Raw genomic sequence first — 22,335 nt, 5'->3', positions numbered from 1 at the left:
TGGTTCAAAGGATCAGGAACTTTGACCAGTTTGACCATTTACTGACAAAAAAGAAAGAGAAAAGAAAAGAAAATAAACATTCAGGTGTTTGTCATGGCAAGATTTCCAGTGTTTCCTTTTCTTTACTTAAAGGAATGGTACAGGTTCAGAACTGCATCAGATATTTTTACAAACTAAAGGAAGGGTTTACTTCCAGCATGTCACATGTTTTAGCTTGTTTTGAACCCAGACCATTCCTTTAAAGGCTGGATTTTACAATAAATGACAACAGACATTTCTGGGTAACAGAGTATGACTATGCTTGCAGGCAATATACATCGAGTCAGCTTTTTGTGTCGTCTGGTATTGCCAGGAACATGACAGCAGGCTACATACAGTAAATGTATGTATAAACTTCATGGGTTACAGAGGCACTTTTGGTAAGCTTGTATGCTGGTGGGTTTCTATGAAATGTCACGTCCCTTTAAGAGAACATGAGGGTCACAGAGGTGAAAGCAAAGCATTCTGGGAAACGTAGTCCTTCTCAGCCTGAACACATTACAGGCTTAATAGACCAAAATAACGAAACAAACGAAATAAAAATATCTTCACAACTTTCACTAAATATATTCAGTCAATTCGTTCAGTTTTGACGAGCAAAATTAATAAATGAAGACACAAACGTTTGTAAATAACAGCTGCCATTTCTGAATTAACAAAACCGAGACCAAGGACAGATGATATAAAGTAAAGCTCCCTATCGCTGCTCTGAGATTATATCTGTCAGAGGTAACGAGAGGCCAAAGCACAAGTACCTTTGAAGTACCATCTCGCTAACAGGACTTTCTGATTGGTTATTGAGGTAGTGCTGGAAAACCAGGCCAGATGCTTGAACGTAGCCCAACACATAGTTAAAAAGCTAGAAATGAAATGGAAGAGGCGGGCTGCATTGCAATGACTAGATAGTGAAAAATTAGCCAGTAGGCTCAGTGAACTAATGAAACATACTTAACGCAAGTACACAAACTCAGAATTAAGTGCACAGCTGATGCATTACAAGCTCTTGGTTTCATTGTACATGGTTCGTATCTCAGTCTTCAAGGTATAATGATACCTTCATATTACATTATTAATCAGGTAGACAAATTACACTAATGTTGCATTATGATTCGGTTTTGACACGACAACTAGGCTTGTGTAGATAGAAGTGTCTACGTACTTACATAAAGTACATATGCCAAGTCTAAATCTCAATGGAAAACGGAAAGACACGTTTATATCTTATAGGGCTTTCATGAAGATCACCAAGGAGATCTCAGACTTGTTTACAAGAGAAGATACAAATCGAATCCTGTTTTAAACCAAAGGAAAGGAAGAAACCATAATCAATCTCATGCGCATCTTTAAGATCCTTTGATAACCGCCTTAATTAATACCACTTGTTTGCTTATGAAAAGGACCGTGCATTTGGACCGTATTGGGTAAAGTACCAAAAATGACTTGTTCTGGACATTAGAAAGGTGCTAGTAGCAGAGCGTCACTACTGAAGAGTATTTTTGAAAACCCATCTAATCATCAGTGACTGCTTAATTCTTTGTTAGAATGAAATCTGAGGTCTGAGTAATTCAGTTTGATATTGCAAGAAGATGTTTGGAATTATCTGGAAGACTAAACATATGAGCGAAAGAAACAGCGAGAGATCGCCGAAGAGCTTTGTCCATTTCGGCTCTTGTGTAGCAGCGTGAGGAGTTTTGGATGAAGAGTTTTCTCAAACACCAGACTCTTCCTCTGACCCTGTGAAGAAAAAAAACATTTCAATGTAAAACTCATTAAACTGAAACAATAGTTAATTAAAACCAGTTAATTGAATATCAGCTGTGTACATTCAGGTTATAACCAGCAATAGATAATTGTATACACCAACCCCATCACCCTAGTTTCCTCAACAAAAACGATAGGGTTTTTCAGTTGGCTTATGGGCTACTGCAAAAAATTCTTAATAAAAGCTAAAATTTAGGAAACACATGAATTACACCAAGGTTACATGACTTCAACTTCAGCATCACTAAATTTCCAAATCTACAAGTTGGAAAGTCTGAGTTGGAGTAGTTCACGGGAAAGTGACTATACAGTAAACACAGCAAGGCTCTAAAAGAAGACTATTGGGTAGTTAAGTTTAACTGTGTGACTAAATGTGTAAAAACTTAAAAAAACGTTAAGTGGTAATAATGGTGTATATTATGCGGTAGAATACAATGTGAAAATATCTTGAGCCTGTGGTAATCACAGATCTCATTTCAGGCATTTCACCAAAAAACAACTGACTGCCACACAATGGAATCATAAGTCCAAAAATGCAACTCATGATACTGGGGGAAACGTTTTGAGCTATTTTGCTTGGGCACTTTCCCACTGAGAATGGGTGATACATTTCTATCTAGATACTTTTTAGATTGGTTGTGGGCCCTGTTGTCTCACCTAATGCAACATTATCCAAAGTTGCCCTGTGTGTCATCAGCCTTAGGACTCATTTCAGCAGTACTCTATAGTGGAGCACTACAGTCAGACATACTCACCCTGACTATTGTGTAGAGTTTGGCAGTACAGACAGATGTCCATGGGAAGTTCGTCCCCTGGGCCATGATGGGTCCTACACAGGGGTCTGTCCATTCCAGAAGTGGGTCCCAGGAGCTGAGGCTCTGAATGGGCCTGCTGCACCTCCTTCTGCCACACCACATGTGCCCCACTACAGCACGGCCAGTCGGTCATACCCGTCGAGTCCAAGATCAGGGGCACTGGCAGTAGCGTGGGGGCCATGTCTGGCGGAGGTGTGCAGCAATAGCTTCCCGCTCCCTGTCCGTAGTGTATATGAATGCTACAATCATCCTGAAGGTCCATGCTTTGATGAAAGTGAACAACTGGCGAAGGCACTTCCATTGGACGTCCAGCTGCTTTCCGACCGGTCGTCCACCCTGGGCCTTTGTGGCAACAGGGTGGGGACGGAGAGTTTAAAGGAGGAGACGGAAGGATTACGGAGGCACCTGAGGAGGTAACAGGGTCCAGGTCTCTATCCTCAACCCTCCTTGAACTGAGGTCTGTTTTGGGGCAGTGGCAAGACTGTACCTGTACCTGACACCCGGAGGAGTCTTTGTCTTTAGTTATGAGACAAGGCCCGCTTGCTGCTGTGGCTGAGGACGTGGCTCCTTGATCCTCGTCATAGCCTCGGCCGGGCCCTTGACTGAGTTCCCCATCCTCGTAATAGTGGTGTCTATGCCTGTGATAGTGAACGTGACTAAACACAGCCACCTGTTGCTGCTGTTCTTCCAGGCAAATGGCACCGGCATCACCAGCGCTTCCACCACCGGTTCGGTTCACTACAGAGTCCAGGGAACGAGGCCTTTGCGTGGCCTCTATGCTCCCTCTGCGTGGAGCTTTGCCTGGTCCGCAGTAGATAAACGGGTCGTAATCGCTGCTGAGCGAGCTACGAAAAGTGGACCAGCTGCCATAGACACCCTGCAGGCTGATGTCCGTACAGTTCAATACGGAGTCACTGGACGAGCCATGGCACGATCCCGAGCTGGAATCACTGGCTGGTCCGTCTGCAAGGTAACCGCTACGCTCCGTATGGTAACTCCCTCCCGAGGCGCTGCCGTCATCCTGGCGACTGTGTGAGCCTCCTCCACGTGGCAGATGATGATGAGTTGCATGGTTTGCAGGCGATACCACATGATGCATCCGAGAACCTGAAGAGTTCCGCAAAGGTCCTCCAGGACACCGCTGACACGACCTTCTGGGAGCTGCATGCCCGGTCCGAAACCCGTGCCCACCTGTCCTTTGCAGACGTCCATGATGGGCATCTGGAGCCAAGTGGTACGCACAGCTAGCACCCAGTGGTCTGCTGGGAAAGCAATGAAGAGTCCGTGGATGAAGAGGGGGAGAGTTGCCATAGTTGTCCAATTGGGGTAAAGGTCCAGAGGGATTATGGGGGTAATGATGCCGCAGGGAAAAAGGAACATGGTGCTGGGGATAAGGGTGTTGGTTTGAATAGTTATGGGAAAGGAGGAAGGCTTGACTGTGCTCAGGTCGAGGGGGTGGCATTTGACTTCTTTGGGGCTGATGGGATGCCAGATCTGAACCTAATGAAGGATAGATGGTGAGTTTAGTTAGAAAACATTTGGTTCTTGAAAACAGCTCTTTTTGAAAATCAAGAACTAGAGTTCAGGGTGCGTTCAGGCTTTGGTTCTAAACAAATTAAATCCTGCTTCAGGTCTTGCCAATCCTATATAACCGTGTTCCTTGGAACATTGAAAGACATTTTGAAGAACATTGGGGTCAAAACAACACTGTATCCTTTTATCTGTTGTGTTCCACAGAAGAAATTCACACAGGTTTGGGCATCTTATTAAACTGGATGTATTCATATTTAGAAAGCATATGATAAAGAAAGAAGAGGAATTTCAATACAATGCTGACTCGGAGGCTTTATAATAAAGTTATTGGAGAAATATATATGTACCCTGAGGCTGTTTACCCATGATGTTGTGCATGCACAGTGGGCAGGTACGGTGTTGTAGGAGCCATGGGTCGACACACTCCTTATGGAACTCATGAGCACAGGAGATGATTCTCAATTCCTGCCAGAGAGACAGAGAAAATTTAATATGAAACGTACCATTGGTTTGCCTCAATACAAAAGCGGTCCTTTTCCTGTCTGGGTTTGATGGTTTCTCTCACCCCTCTTCAAAATTATGTAATGTTTTTCATCTCCTACCTGGCCATCCATGAATTCCTCAAGACAGATGGCACAGATTGGACTGGAATTGGAGCTGCTGTTTGACCCTGGAGCCCCACGAGAGCGCTGGGAGCCAGAGCAACTCTGAGAACAATATGTGCGCGTTTCCAACCTGCTGATGGCACGCAAGGTCTGCTGGTGCATAGAGTCCTGGAAGTTGAGAGCAATTATTAGAAGATTTCTAGATTGAATTTAAAAGTCAAAACAATAAGTTATGATCATGCAGACCAGGAGAGGAGTACAACGATGCAGTGGAAAAATTACAATAAAGACAAGAAGTAAATGTAGACTGCACTGGTATATAATGCATGGGTGCTCCTGGAGAGACACAGTCCTGCAGAGTTTCAGAACAACTCATTTCTGAACGAGCAAAACATGGTGCAAGGGTTACTAGAAAGCTACAGGTAGGAAAATGTTTATTAAGGCTGGAGCAAAACTCTGCAGGACTGTGGCTCTTCAAGACCACTCCTGTTATAATTTGTGTTGTGTTTTCTTACCCAGGTTCTGTTGGACTTGCAGCGGAAGCGTAGAGCAAAGATCATGATGATGGCCAACACAACCAGAGACACAGTCAACAGGATGCCAACATCATAATGAGGCTGTGTACATAACATATGAAGAGTGAAGCTCGAGTGTCCTGTCCTCAAACCACCAATGGATGGTTTTAACACAATAAAAGAAAGTGCTACCCCCAAAACACTTTAAGTTAAAGCAATTCTTTGACACAAATGAAACAATCCCCTCAAAAAAACAGGATGGTTGGTTACAAAAGAGCACCATTTCTAAATAACTAGTATGTACACTTAGGAAAAAAATGTTCTTTAAATATATTAATATACATTATCTAGGGGTAAATAAGGTACAAAGGTGTACCTTAAATACTACCCCAGTTACAATTTTTTAAATGTATGTAAATTGACTTTTAGATGCTGTCATCTATTAACTTGCTTAACCAAGAAGACTTGGCCAACCAGCATCTCCAGAGGGACCATCCTGGTTGACCAGCCCTACTAACTAATATTTTCAGGCACTTAAGACAGCTATAACTGTGATAATACTGGATTAACTTTGTTTCAGTTTAACCAACAGTGCTAAGCCTGTCCTCCATTGATGACATTTATTTCTCATGTTTGCAGAAAAAAGGCTTAAAAATTCTTAGAGATTCCACACATCCAGCTACACATTTTTTTTATTCCTTTACCCTCAGGCAGAAGACTTAGAGCAATTAAAGCCACTTTTTGAACAGTACCTATTGTAGGATGGTCCATGTTTTAAAGTCTTCTGACAATTAACCTGTTAGTCAGCACTCCCCGAATTATGGGACTCACAGCTGAAAGTGCTCTACCTAACTTATAATTGTAACAGTTTCCTACTTCAGTGTGTTACAAACATCATTTTGGAGTCTTTGGAAAGAAGACATTTTGGGCTTTACTTTTTATCAACTAGATTTGATAATGCTCAAAAATATTAAAAGTTATAGACACTGAAGAGCCTTGAAATCTTTTTTTTTTTTTACCACACTTAAATATTTTTTTTATTTGATATGAAAATACATGAAATTATATCTGGAGCAATCTAGAAAAGTAATGGATTGAAAGTCACATGTCTCTTGAGTTTCTATTTCAAATCTGAATAAGATATCACGAAAAATGAGACTCCTGCTAATATTTTTATGAGACTATGTCTAGACCCCCCACCCCCCAAATATAAAAAAAATATTTACCAACAGTATTGAAGGCTTCTACAAACTATTTAGTCACTAAACATACACTGCATAGTTTTTTTTCCATTATAAAACACTAGACAGAATAAACCATCCACCTCACAGGTGTGCATGAGGCTGGCCACAATATTTCAACTTTTATTGTAGCCAGCCTCATGCACACCTGTGTAATATTCCTGCTGTCTAACCAGCATCTTGATATGTCACACCTGTGAGGTGGATGGATTATCTTGACAAAGGAGAAGTGCTCACTAACACAGATTTAGACAGATTTGTAAACAATATTTGAGAGAAACAGGACTTTTGTGGTCATAGAAAACGTCTTAGATCTTTAAGATCAGCACATGAAAAATGGGGGCAAAAACTAAATTGTTGCATTTATAATTTTGTTCAGTGTATTTTCTCGTTTCAACCGCAACACTTACATTAGGCCAAAACATACTGGTCAGTCAGCTGATGCAACACTACAAGCCATGTAAAATCATGCTGGTTTAAGCTGTTGTTTTCAGCAGGAAGACTGAAACAGTAAAGCCTAGAAATTAAAAGACATCAATTAAACGTGGATACGATTACTCACCCATTTTTGAGTCTCCATCATGATATCTATGAACACCTTGGCTTCTTCATTTTTATTGACGAGTCCCATCAGTTGTTCTGCATCTGATGACTTCACCAGCACCACTGGACGAGGCAACAAACCTGAATCACGCAGCTGTGTGTAAAAGACAAGCAACAACAAGAAAAAAACTTTAGGACAAAGTGTCTAAATAAAAAATGGGATGTATGGAATAAAGTACATTTTGACCTACATGGCCTAAAAACAAAATGTTTTAATATTCACAATGGTAACAATCTGTAACACTTTAGTTACTAGAGTGGTTAAAACAAACTATATTAAGTTGCTTTTATCTGCAATTGTCTTACAAAAAAAAAAAAACATAAAAATATGATAATATAAATATAAAATAAAATAATATATATATATATATATATATATATATATATATATATATATATATATATATATATATATATATATATATATGTTTATTAATTAAAAACTAAAAGATCTAAATTCAAAACATAATAATACAAAAATATATAATAAAAACAATAAAAATAAATGCACTGAAGGACATCCCATGTTTTGATTTGAAGTGATTGCTAAAACTGGTCATTTGGTTTTTTAGCAACTGTCTTCTAAAAATAAATGAATAAATAAAAAAATAATAATTAATGAAAATAGAAAATAATATATTTTTAAAAAGCTGATTGAAGGAGATCCTCTGTTTTTTGGGGGGGATTTAGTGATATGACGAGTTGCTTTTATCTGCAAGTGTCTTTCCAAACAAATAAATAATAAATAAATATATATATGATACACATTAATTGAAGGAGAATCCATGTTAATTTACTCTGATTTTAAGCTGGCAGAGACTATGGCTACCAAGGTCTATTATTACAAGGAACACACACACACACACACACACACACTGACCTCCTGAGCAGCTCCAGGATCATCTGTGATGTCAAAGATGACCGCCTGAGCGCCTCTCTGAAGAGCCAGACGAGCCTGAGAGACACAGAGAGACACAGAGAGACAGTTTTAGTTGTGCTGCAGAAATCCCACGAGCCAGCAGATGGCAATCCTACTGTAGCAATGCGGAGACACTGAATCCTGCAGTTCAGCACTGTTTCTGACCCCTGCACATTCAATAACTGCTTACCAAATTCCTAAGACATTTTAAGAGGCTACGGCACATGTAAAGTCAGTATAAAGTGTCAAACAATGAAATGCACCTTTTCAATTCATCCAGTTGAAAGGAAGGCCTGTACCAAAACACACAAGCACTGCATTGTTGCCGACAACAAATGATTTATGACTTCAGGTTAGGAGTTTAAGTTTGCTTCAATTAACAACTAACTAGGTGGTAAACATATTCATTATTGTGAGTTCATATACTACAGAAACTTCACTAGAAAAACACAAGTCTTTGTCAAGACCGATGCTCTGCTTGTGCGATCGGGAGGGAATTCACCCAAACAATGACCAATAGCTCACCAAAGGTCTATTTCCTGCACAACTGCTGAGAGTTCAAAGGTCAAAGGTCACAGTATGAGCTGCAGGAAAGCATAGTGCTGTGTTTCAGACAATGATTGTGCTAGTGGTAAAGTGATCGAGCGGTTATAACAGTGCCTGCAAAGTCAAGCACTGCTATTACTGTAAATTAGACTGAAGGTTGGTGATTTGAACAAACCCAAACTCTAATTAAACTTGACTGTGTGTGCCGTCCTGAAGAGTTTGTGCTCCAGACGTGAATGATTCCTCAAAGCATGTGTGTTGTTGTTGAGAAGTGTGAAATCACTGGGGGATCAGATGCACCATTTTCAACCGAGAAAACAGAAAACAGGTGGACAAGGTTTTTTTTTTTTTAGAAAAAACAGTTCATCTCAAATCTGATCATCAGGATCTTTTGAGAAGCATTTGTTTCCAGAAGCTTTTCTTCACAATATTCTCACTGTTTCACACTATATGAGTAATAAAAGCCTGATGCATCAAATGTGATGCTCAACAAAACCAAATATGCAAATCACCACCATGCAAATTACAGTAACTACATGGTGCGAGACACATTTCGTTTCCTCTATAATCGACTGATAAATGATAAGAAACTGTGGTAAATGTGCTGTGTGTTAAAGGTTTAATAACAGCCTCATGGCTGCAGACGGACTCTCCCGAGACAGGAAGTACAATCACAGAGCCGTCATTAGAGAAAACGAACCCCGACCTTGCGCTTGCTGAAGCAATGCTCCACCACTTGAGCTACAGGAACACATTACATTAAATTATATAAAACGTATTATCATAAATATAGTTCATGTGTCTCTGAACTCATACATAACTAGGCATTTCTTTAGTGCTTTTTTGGTCCATTTTCAAGACTGACATACAATAAACAGAAGAAAAAAAAAAACAGGTTTGGAACATGAGGTCGAGTAAATAATGACAAAATATTTGAGTGAATTATTAATTTAAACAGACATTACAAGCGGTTGGTGAGATCAAGGTAAGAAATGCATTGAGATCACAATTAGACGCCCCCTCCTCCTCATCTCTTTCTTTCTTTCTTTCTTTCCCTTCACTTAATCACTCGACGGTTCATTCGATCGCACTGAACAATCATCGCTCTGTCATCTTCATAAATGGATATTTGTTAATTCAGCTTGATCCCTTGTTCTGAGAGCTGTTGGTTTATTTCCAGCCCGCGGGCGAAGGGAGCCCGTCCAACACTGGAGAGACGAAACCCTCGGAGAGATCCCCTCAGATAACCTCCAGTGATCACAGTTAAAACCACACACAACGAATGAAACTCAAGTCATCTGCTGTAATAACCTCACATTCCTGAAATCATCTTCTACAGTAACCTGACGGTAACATCTCACTGCATCCACACACTAAACTACAATCTCAAGATCAGGCCGATATACTAAAGCTCAATTATATATATATATAATTATATATTTCAAATTAACATAAGATTATAAAATGATACAATTATCATTTTGAAACGTACATAATAAAAATGCATGTACAGTATACATATATATACACACACACACACACACACACACATTCAAATACAATAAATGAAATTAATATATATTAACTTTTAATTTGAATAATGTGTTAGCAGAAATTAACATGAACTAAAATTAATAAATGCTTCATGCATTTAAATGAATTCAATGTTAATTATAGAAGTAAAAGTTTTTAAATTAATTTTAAAGAATTTAAATTAAATAAAAATGTAAATTTAAATGTAAAAGTATTTAAATTAATTTAATGTTAACTTATGTATTTAACTAACTGGAAAGTGTTCCTAATATAGAAAATAAAGTTGAAAAACAAAATTGTAAAATTGACCCTTATGACTGGTTTTGACATATATATGACCACAAAACCAGTCATGGGGTAAATTTGACGAAATTCAAGATTTATACATAATCTGGAAGCTGAATAAATAATCTCTCCATTGATGTGTGGTTTGTTCGGAGGACAATATTTGTCTGAGAATCTGAATCTAAAAAAATCTAAATATTGAGAAAATCATCTTTAAAGTTGTTCAAATGAAGTTCTTAGCAATGCATATTACTAATCAAAAATTAAGTTTGATATATTTATGGTAGGACATTTACTAAATATGTTCATGGAACATGAAAATTGCTGAAATTATTAAAATAACCCCACTCAAAAGTTTGGGAACCCTTGGTTCTTAGTACTGTGTTCTGTTACCTGATGATCCTCGACTGTCTTTCTGTTTTCTGATGGTTGTCTATATGAGTCCCTTGTTTGTTCTGAACAGTTAAACTGAGAACTGTTCTTCAGAAAAATCTTTAAGGTCCTGCAGATTCTTCAGTTTTCCAGCATCTTTGCATATTTGAACCCTTTCCAGCAGTGACTGTATGATTTTGAGATACATCTTATCACACTGAGGACATTTGAGGGACTCAAACACAACTATTAACAAAGATTCAAACATTCACTGATGCTCCAGAAGGAAACAAGATGCATGAAGAGCTGGGGGGTGAAAACTTTTGAACACGATGAAGATGGCCACATTTTTTTTATTTTGTTGAAATATAATTGTTTTCCATTTAGTTCTGCCCTTCGTAAGCAAAAGAAGATACTTGTATGTTTCCCAGTACACAAATTAAGTACAATTTACCTTGATCTTCAAATTCCAAGTTCCAAAAGCTCTTAATGCATCTTGTTTCCTTCTGAAGCATCAGTGAATGTTTGAATCTTTTTTAATAGTTGTGTTTGAGTCCCTCAAATGTCCTCAGTCTGAAAAGATGTATCTCAAAATCATAAAGTCCCTGCTGGAAAGGGTTCAAATATGCAAAGATGCTGGAAAACTGAAGAATCTGCAGGACCTTAAAGATTTTTCTGAAGAACAGTTCTCAGTTTAACTGTTCAGAACAAACAAGGGACTCATATAGACAACCATCAGAAAACAGAAAGACAGTCGAGGATCATCAGGTAACAGAACACAGTACTAAGAACCAAGGGTTCCCAAACTTTTGAGTGGGGTTATTTTAATCATTTCAGCAATTATTTTGTCTTGTGGACTAAATGTTAATATCTTTTATGTACAATATCTTACTCAGGACAGTACTAAATAAAAAATAACATGCATTTAGTATGATCTCTCTTATTTTTTGAAAATTACTCATATTTTCACAGATTCTGCAAGGGGTGCCCAAACTTTCGATCCCCACTGTATATATATATAGCCTACAAAAATATCTTATGCATTGCAATCCTTTAATTTAATATGTGGCATGTTTGTGTGATGAGGTGCATCCCTGTGTTTAATAAGCAGTGTGTACGCTCTTTAAATAACAAAGAATAAACATTGCACCAGGCTTTAGACCAGGTTTGAGTTGGTCTATGTCGCAGTCTATTTTCAGCTCCTTAAAATAGCAATGCACCAGCAATGCACCTGAACACACCTCTTTTTTAGACCAGCACACACATGGGTGTAAAAATGAGTGCAAATGCATTATTAATTAAACGACGTGGCGCCTTGTGTCCCATTGCGCCGGGTTGATGATAGGGTCCTGCATGTTTAAAATCTGGACCGGTTTAGAGTGAAGCATGATCTGTGATGTGAAGTGTTTCCAGCGTGTCCTGGAGCTCTGAGCGCAGCTTAATGAGACGCTTCTTCCTGTGCTTTCATTCGCCACATGAAAACATTCCTGTCGTGATCCGTATCCTGTTATTCCATAAGACCCGTGAATCCGATCCACCGAAATATTGGAGCGCTAATAACCCGGCCTACACAGAAGATCTGCACGCTTCCTCACATCTTGTGCTGATTGAGGGAAAATCTGTGGAATGGGTTTAAACGCGGTAAAGAGAGCTGGAAAGACAGTTGTTACATCGATTATACCGTAGTAGATTCATTTGCATGGCTGATTTATGTGCAACACAGCAAATAATGGACTTTTTACTTAGTATTTTATCTTGTTATCCAGTATCCTAATATCTAAACGTTCTTAAATCAAATATACTTACTTGAGATGCAAAATGATAAAAGATAAAGGGTCTCGTTTTCTGAAATATCGGAGATTATGTTTTAATAAATCTACTTTATTCTAATGGAAAACAAGTTTATTTTCATGATCCCTGCCAGATATTTTTTCTTGTTTTAAGCAAAAAAAATAAAAAAAAATAATAATTATAATAATATTTTAATATCATATAAATGCATTTGATTTAAGAATATTTCAATATCTTTACTAGGAAAAGAAATACTGAGGAAGGAAATGTTTTTGCAGTGTTGCACATGTAAATAACAAAATTCAGCCATGCAACTTCATCCACCACAGTATAATTAATGAAAGCTTTTCCCGCTTTCTTTAACATGTTTAAGGAAGGAAATCTGTCTTTCTTTTCATTTATTTATTAATTTCTGCAGTGAGTGTGCCTCATCTAATCAGAGTATTTATTTATCACTAAAATGACTCCTGTAGTGATGCTAGGTTTTGCAGATAAAGGAGGTGTTGACAGGACGCTGTGGTTCTCTAAGGGGATTGTGGGAGTTTTTGCCCAGGCTTGAGAACGAGAGAGAGACCGGGGGGAGAGATGGAAATGGGAAATGTCTTTTTCAGAGCAAGGTGTGACTTAATCTCTGGTAAGGAGCCTGAACGTCCTGTGTGTGTGTGCTGCGACGCATGCCTCTGCTTGCAGAGAATCAGAATAAAGCTCAGTCATGCATCTGTTTGAGAACGAGCAGCGTTTCTGGGACTTCTCTGAGTCAGCGGGGCAGGAGTTTGACTTTAGTAAGAGGCATTTCCTATGAGCTGAGAGAGCTACCTTGACAGCACAGGAATACAGCGAAACAAGTATTACAACATTATAAATCAGAGATTGCTTATAAAACGTGAGATCCTGCAATGTTATAAACATAAATAGGTTAGGGGTCACTATATCATTAATTTATTATGCACCTTTGACAATAGATTCATTTATTAATTACAGTAGCTATACTATATTGTTAAAGATTTTTTTACATTGATTATATTTACACTAAAAGTATAGGGTAAGTAAGTTTTTTTTTAAATAAATTCATATTTTTTTTAAACATAGTTGACTTAATTTAACCAAAAGTAACCTTAAATTCTACTTTATTACAAAATAAATGCTGTTCTTCTGGACTTTTTAGTCACCAACGAATGCTGAAATAAATAATCTATCACAGTTTCCACAAAAAATAACATTAATAATAATCAAAAATGTTTCTTGAGCAGTAAATCAGTATATTATTCTGATTTCTGAAGATCATGTGACACTGAAGACTGGAGGAATGATGCTGAAAATACAGCGGAGCATCACAGAAATAAATTAGACTTTAACATGTTCACACACAAAAAAACAGTCATATGATATTGTAATAATATTTCACTATTTTACTGCATTTTTGATCAAATAAATGCAGCCTTGGTGAGCAGAAGAGGTGAGCTAAAAATGTAAAAAATCTTTAAGATCTCAAACGTAAACAGTACTATACTGATTTATATTAAAGATATCAAATTTAATATCTAAATATTAGTTCTGTCAAACAATTAATCATGATTAATTGCATCCAAAATAAAAGTTTTCGTTTACTTAATATATGTATGTGTGCTGTGTATATTTATTATGTTTATATAAATACACACACATACAGTAAGTATTTTGGAAATATTTACATGCATATTTATATTCTTATATTATAGATAAATATATTCAACAAATAAACAATTTTCATAAATATATACATGCATCTGTTTGTATTGATATAAATATAATACATAAACACATATTATGTAAACAAAACCTTTTATTTTGGATGCGATTAATCGTTTGACAGCATTAATAAATATTCAAACCTAAGATGTGAGATATCATTTTAAGTAGCCAAACACACACTAAAGTTTCTTTCCACTTCCTAAATCCACAAAACCCCACTGATTTCAGGATAGTTCACAATCCCAGCATCCACAAGGAGGTTTCTTTCACTCTCTCTGTCACCACAGAGCTTCACTTGTCTGCGTTTTTTGCAATCGATTCAGGAATTTCGGCTTTTAAAGCACTAAGAAGAGAGCAAGAAAGAGAAGAGCTGCGGAGGAGCCAGAACAGAGCCCAGGAATCCAGCGATTATGAGCTGCTCATTTAATGTGGTTATGAGCGAATCCAAGCTGTGAAACCAGTCATATCATTCCCACTGCGAGTGTGTGTGTGTGTGTGTGTGTATACACACCTGATAGAGCCATCCAAACAACATCTGTTCCTGCTTTGAACTGAGTTCTCCAGCTTAAACACACATTTATTTGTGAATAAACGAACTGCAGCAGAAGTAAACCTCTGTGTGCTTGTGTACCTAGAGACGCTCCACAACACTGAACACTGAACACTTCACGTCCCTCGCTCTTCACAGCGTTTCCACACGCTGGAGGAAGGGACATGCAAGACTTTTTAAGGAATAAACTGAATGCGAAAATGCCTCAATATAGTCTCTAAAGGTAAAAGGCTTGCATTAGCAATACTACAAAGTTTAAATGCACAACTTCCAGTATATATATGTGTGTGTGTGTGTGTGTGTGTGTATTACTTTTTAAAAAATAAAATAGCTTAAGTTTTGAATAGATCTGCTTTCAACTAAGCCTCTTAAATATATATATATAAAATAATACTAATACAAATTTAAAACTAGAAAAATGATCTGCCAGTAAGGTAAGAAAAATAATTACATTTTCTTTTGATTTAATTAGTTTTTTCTGATCCCACTGGCAGATACTTTTTCATTTTTAACTTAAACTCACTTCACTTCATCAAGAATTACTTTTGTGTTAGTCATTTAGTGTTTCTAGTAAATGTATATTGATTGCAGATATATATATATAGTACGGACCAAAAGTTTGGAAACATTACTATTTTTACTGTTTTTGAAATAAGTTTCTTCTGCTCATCAAGCCTCCATTTATTTGATCAAAAATACAGAAAAAACAGTAATATTGTGAAATATTATTACAACTTAAAATAATAGTTTTCTATTTGAATATACTTTAGAATAATAATTTATTCCTGTGATGCAAAGCTGAATTTTCAGCATCATTCCTCCATCCTTCAGAGTCACATGTAACATCAGTCGATCACATGATCATTTAGAAATCATTCTAATATTCTGATTTATTATGAGTGTTGGGAACAGTTCTGCCGTCTAATATATTTGATGAATAAAAGGTTAAAAAGAACTGCATTTATTCAAAAAAAAAAAAAAAATTCTAATAATATATTTTCTTTACTATCACTTTTTATCAATTTAACACATCCTTGCTGAATAAAATTATTGATTTTACAAAAAAAGAAAGAAAAAAAAAATTAATGACCCCAAATTATTGACCAGTAGTGTATATTGTTATTACTAAATATTTTAAAAACATAGCTTCTTTTTTTTTACATTTTATTCATCAAAGTATCCTAAAAAAGTATCCCATGTTCTGAAAAATATTAAGCAGCAGAACTGTTTCCAACTTTGATAATGAATCATCATATTAGAATGATTTCTAAAGGATCATGTGATAATGATCCTAAAAATCCAGCTTCGCATCACAGAAATAAATGATCATTTAAAGTATAATAAATGTAAAAACAATTATTTTTAAATTGTAATAATATTTCACAATATTACTGTTTTTTCTGTATTTTTGATCTAATAAATGCAGGCTTGATGAGCAAAAGAAACTTCTTTCAAAAACATTAAAAATAGTAATGTTTCCAAACTTTTGGTCTGTACTGTATATATATATATATATATATATATATATATATATATATATATATATATATATATATATATATATATATATATATATATATATATATATATATATTTCTCGCAGTGTTGTCTTATAAGAAATTGACCAAAAATGATGTGAGTTTATGATGACAACGAAAACAAACATCTGCCAACAGAGTCAGATAAACACACCTAGCTCAAAGAACAAGCCAATTTTCATTCCCTAACCTACTGACAGATATTTGCTCTTGTTTTAAGCATAAACTCACTTCATTTGGTTCAATTTGATATCTTCATTTTGCTTCTGAAGTAACTACATCTTGATTTAAGGATATTTAGATATTTGTACTGGAAAACAATACAGAAATACTGAAATCGAATTCAATCAAATCAAATTAAATGTAAAGCTTTAATTTGTTCGAGGGGCAAATTATGAGATTTTAAGAGAAAGTCTGCATTTATGATTGACTTCAAGCAGTTATAAGACTTCTGATCGGAATATATATATGTCATTATTTTAGATAAACAAATGCCAAAGCAAGTGATATTTATTGCAAAGAAATATGCACAAACATGCTTTACAAACAAAACATTTGGAAAAAAGGAAGTTTGATAAAAGAAGTCTGCACTTCAATTTAAATTACATTTTTCTCAAATAAGTCTCTTCTGATAAAAAGCTGCATTTATTTGATCAAAATCCCAATAAAATCTGTAACATTGTGACATATTATTACAATTTCAACTGTTGTCTAAGTGAATCTGTGTTAAAGTGTAATGTATTTCTGTGATGCACAGCTGTATTTTCAGCATCATTCCTCCAGTCTTCAGTGTCACATGATCTTCAGAAATCAGAATAATATGATGATTTACTGCTCAAGAGACATTTCTGATTATTATCAGTGTAGAAGACAGACGTGCTGCACGATATGTTTGTGTATACCGATATTTGATAAATAAAAAGTTCTAAAGAAAACCATTTATTTCGTTCTCAGAGGCCAATAACACCACGGCTGATCTTCACACTACACTCGCTGCATCAAAGACAGACAAATGATGACAGTAACACTTACACAGAAACACTGACACAATACCTGTGTGTGTGTGTGTGTGTGTGTGTGTGTGTGTGGGCATGTTTTTGTATCATATCAGGACACAACTCTGTATAATGACATGGGTATGACACAGGTATTACAAGGAGAGGGTGACTTATGAGGACATAACCCATGTCCCCATTTTTCAAAACACTTATAAATCATACAGAATGAGTTTTTTTTTGAGAAAGTAAAAATGCACAAAGTTTCCTGTGAGGGTTAGGGTTAGGGGTAGGGAGATAGAATATACAGTTTCTACAGTATAAAAACCATTACGACTATGGGATGAACACACTTTACACAAAAACAAACATGTGTGTGTGTGTGTGTGTGTGTGTGAGTGTGATATGTTTGTGTCCAAACAGAACAGCAGAGCTGAAGCAATGACCAAGTAACTTCTGTTTTACACTTCAACCACTGGAGGGCCATAGTCACAGCACAGCATCAGGCTCCTGGAGTTATATTTAGAGTGGCATTCCTCACACACACACACACACACACACACACACACACACACACACACACACACACGACCATCTGACACGAGAAGAGACGAGCACACCTTCAAGAATGACCCGAGACACAAACATTGTGCATTCCCCGTCTCCAAAAGCAGCCTCCATATAAACACTCACACGTTAAGCTCGCTCTCTACATGAGCTACAGACATTTCATTACATTTAAAAAAAAACATTTCATATTAAATGTAATATTACTTTGACTGCACTGACACTATCAGATGAGAACAAAGCTCTGTATTCTTCTAACACCTGTACATGACAGAAGACAGATTATCACACACACTTCACACTCCAACGAGAGAAAGGAGAGAGATATGAGCTTGTGTAGAAGGGCATGCCATCTGATCTGCTTTCATGCTTTTATAATCTACAGAGTCTGAACAGCAGATCTACACGTCTGAAAACTGACTCTGGATGAGACTCCGACTGGACGTGTGACCCGAGAGTCAAAATCTGCATTAATGTGACCGTTACAGTCATACGAGGTTTATATGTGTGTGTATATATACTACAGTAATGAGGATAATGCACATTATTTATATTAGTTAGATGAATAAAAGAACACCCGAAACATCCAGATGCTTCACAGTAGTGAGAATTTGGTAGACAAATGTCACCCTAAAATACTAAAAGACAAAAATCAGGATTAATATAGGTTTCATTTTGTTGATGCAAAATATTTATTTAGTGGTGAAATATGACCTGGATATGTTTGCATGATATCTGTGGTTACATTTTAATTAACAAAAACTAAATTAATTATTTTTTATTTTTATACAAGTAAATGTATTTGTTATATTGCCTTTAATTAATTTTGATTTAACTACAAAATAATCACTTTAATCCAAATTATTTAGATTAAAATAATATTAATAATAAAAAACAGATGCATTAAAGTACTGTAAAATTGTAAAATAAAATAAATAAAAAAATAAAATAAAAATTACATTTTAAATCATTTTTGTCAACATTGATAATAATAAGAAATGTTTCTTGAGCAGCAAATCAGCAGTGACTTGACTATTTTTTTTTATAAATTAAAAACATATACATTTGATAAATAAAAGTTACATTTATTAATTTGTAATTACAAAATATATTTTTAATTAATTTTTATTTATATAACTCATTCATATAACTTTTAATACTATTTGTTATTTATATATTTTATATTTGTTATTTATATTTTTAAAATAAAAAATACCTCAGGTTTAACCAGTCACGGTATAAGGAGACCAAACACACACACACACACACACACACACACGTTTGTTTTTGTGAAAAGTGGGTTCATCCCATAGGTGTAATGGTTTTTATACTGTACAAACTGTATATTCTATGGCCCTACACCAACCCTACACCTAACCCTAACCCTCACAGGAAACTTTGTGCATTTTTACTTTCTCAAAAAAACTCATTCTGTATGATTTATAAGTGTTTTGAAAAATGGGGACATGGGTTATGTCCTCATAAGTCACCCTCTCCTTGTAATACCTGTGTCATACCCATTTCATTATACAGAGTTGTGTCCTGATATGATACAAAAACATGCCCCCCCCCCCCCCCCCCACACACACACACACAGCTGCAGAAAGAGGAGATGTAGGCTCTTGTGTTCTCATCCAATGGGAACATCCCACAGAGTGTGTGACACAGTGTGTAACAACAACAGAAGAGTTATCGACCTTGAGCTTCAAACACAACAGATGCAGCGCTGGAATCCACAACAACTGTGAGAGCCGTTGCCCAGAGACACATGGGCCAAAATACACACACACACAAAGACATGTATGAGTAAAAGAGAGTGGCACAGGCATCTCACACACACACACACACCCTGGCAGCCACTACATAAAACACAGACACGCCCACTTCCTGTGCAGTGTATAAATGCCTTCCATCTCCAATCAGACTCTCTCTGATGAAGATAGTGATGATGATGATGATGATGATGATGATGAGGGACGTCCTGCATACAAAGCAGCCCATTCTTCTCTCTTTATCACACACATGATAACATCGGCCGACAAAAACACTGAAACGAGAGACGACGCAACAGCAACACACACCAGAAAAACACTTTTCTTTAATGTATATAGTGTGTGTCTGACAACAGAGAAACCAGATCAAGACAGATGTTATTAGAACACGTCTTATAACAGCTCTTGAGCTCACGTAATTCAAATAATCAAAAGTCACGAACATATATAAGGAAAAATATATAAGTCGCACTGGACTATAAATCGCATTTATTTAGAGCCAAGCACCAAGAGAAAACATTACCGTCTCCAGCCACGAGAGGGCGCTCTATGTCTTCAGTGTAGATTACAGGAGATCTGAGCAGTATAGAGCGCCCTCTGGCGGCTGGAGACGGTAATGTTTTCTCTTGGTTCATTTCTCTTGGTTTATGTCAAATTAATTTTGATAAATAAGTCGCACCTGACTATAAGTCGCAGGACCAGCCAAACTATGAAAAAAAGTGCGACTCATAGTCCGGAAAATACGGTATATTTAAAACCTTAAATTCAGTTTATACTAAAACTAAAACTGAAATAAAAATTTATAAAATCTATGAAAACGCTTTAAAATATAACTAATAAAAATGACAAAATACAACAGTTACTACATTAAAAAAAAACTAAGCTAAAAACACAGAGAGATATTTTTATTCTTTTTTAATGTTGAAATAAGTAAGATTTGGTCATGTTTTTTTAATAAATATTTTCTTCTCACCAAGGCTGCATTTGAGTAAAAATACAGCAAGAAGAGTACAATTGAGAAATATGATTATTATTGTTATTTAAGAGTATTCTATTAAGTAAATATTTTTTAATGTGATTTATTTAATTTAAAGCTGAATTTTCAGCATCATTACTCCAGTCTTCAGTGTCACCGTTCTAATATGCTGATATATATTTTTATATACAGCGAGGAGAGGGTTAATGAAAGGGCTGAAGATGTTACTGTTTGATGTGTTTACAGTATATATACAGATGTCACGGTCTCTGTTCTCCTGTAACAGAGGATCTGGCGCTCCATCCATCACGCTTCACACAAACAGCTTCTCTTCAAAGTCACCGTTACATGCTTCACAGAGAACATATACATGTCCTAAAGCATCTGAAATATGAATATGACCCTGTACAGTCCCTGACACCACGAAAGCACGTCCGACACAAACACAGCTCTCATGCAGGACGAACGAGTCTCCTTTCTGTTTGGATGAAGTTTCAAAGCTGCTAAAGGAACTTAAAGCATGTAAATCAGAAGCAGCCAAGAATTCACTGGAAGAAAAAGAACTCCATCTGCACTTCCTGAAATTCCCAACGCTGGAATGAACTTTAGTCCAGTGCTATCCTGCACACGTCATGTGACACAGGCAGCGTAAAATAGGTTTAGATGAAAGAAAAAAGGTATTTTTACTGAAACTTATTAAAAAAAAATTTTTTTTATATTGTAAAACAACTGTATAATGAATTCTGTTACACAAACATAATAATAAAATATTTAGATACAAACATTGATGACAATTTGGCAGTTTTTATTAAATACCAAAAAGTATAATAATAATAATATAAATCATTTTTTTTTATTAATTAATTTTAAAAGGTAAATTTTAATGATTTATTTTACATAATTAAATGACATAATAAAAAGGTAGTATTTTTATTAATGCAAAAAATATGTAAAAAAAAAAAAACATAAAACAAACATATTAATAATAAAAGGCTCAATTTTGCCCATGCAAAATATTTATTTAGATTTGAAATATTACCATTAATATATATATATATATATATATATATATATTACATTTGATAAAATATATAATTTTTATTCAAATGTTTAAAAATACTTTTTGAAATGCTGTAAAGCAGGTGTTGTAAAATGCACACTGTTATAAAAACATAATAATAATAATAATCAGATGAATTATAAAATGAATTATACACTACTTTCAAAATGATAAACTTAAAAAAAGTACTAGGCTTCATTTTGTTTATGCAAAATATTTTAAATAGTACATATTACAAAACCCAAACATGTTTTAGGACATACATTTTTACAAATCTAATTTTAATAAAAAAAAAATATATATATAATTGCAAAAAAGTAGCATTTTTTAAGATTGAAATGGTGTAAAACATTCACTGAATAATGCATCCAGTTACACAATGTTCATAAACAGTATTCAGTGTATGATGTATATTTGTGCTCTGTATCGATATCCAATCATCTCTGAGAGAGAGTGACGAGGTACACAGTGCTTCCTCTGTATGCCCATGTCAAAGAGAACAAAGAAAGACGAAGTGAAGGAATAAGCCAGTAAAAGACAGAGTCTGAGCCGTGAGAGAAACACATTTACACGTGTGTGTTGGAGGAT

General features: G+C 35.8%; 1 protein-coding gene across 2 annotated transcripts in view; it reads right to left on the bottom strand.

Moving 5' to 3' along the window:
* Positions 1-398: 398 nt before the first annotated feature.
* rnf43 (ring finger protein 43) overlaps positions 399-22,335 on the bottom strand; it is an 84,599-nt gene continuing 62,662 nt past the window's right edge. The window contains exons 3-9 of one of the 2 annotated variants that reach the window (XM_026240622.1): positions 7,993-8,067; positions 7,072-7,206; positions 5,269-5,370; positions 4,751-4,921; positions 4,496-4,613; positions 2,556-4,115; positions 399-1,773 (exon numbers count right to left, since the gene is read on the bottom strand). In XM_026240622.1, the coding sequence (XP_026096407.1) occupies positions 1,748-1,773; positions 2,556-4,115; positions 4,496-4,613; positions 4,751-4,921; positions 5,269-5,370; positions 7,072-7,206; positions 7,993-8,067 (2,187 nt within the window). In that variant the 3' untranslated portion in view covers positions 399-1,747. The remainder of the gene's footprint in view (positions 1,774-2,555; positions 4,116-4,495; positions 4,614-4,750; positions 4,922-5,268; positions 5,371-7,071; positions 7,207-7,992; positions 8,068-22,335) is intronic. The other variant, XM_026240623.1, reaches the window with a different exon arrangement.

The sequence above is a fragment of the Carassius auratus genome, linkage group LG30F, assembly GCF_003368295.1.
Source record: "Carassius auratus strain Wakin linkage group LG30F, ASM336829v1, whole genome shotgun sequence".
In the NCBI taxonomy this organism is placed as follows: Eukaryota; Metazoa; Chordata; class Actinopteri; order Cypriniformes; family Cyprinidae; genus Carassius; species Carassius auratus.
Note: the sequence above shows the minus strand (reverse complement) of the source record. Positions and strands in the feature narration are given on the sequence as shown.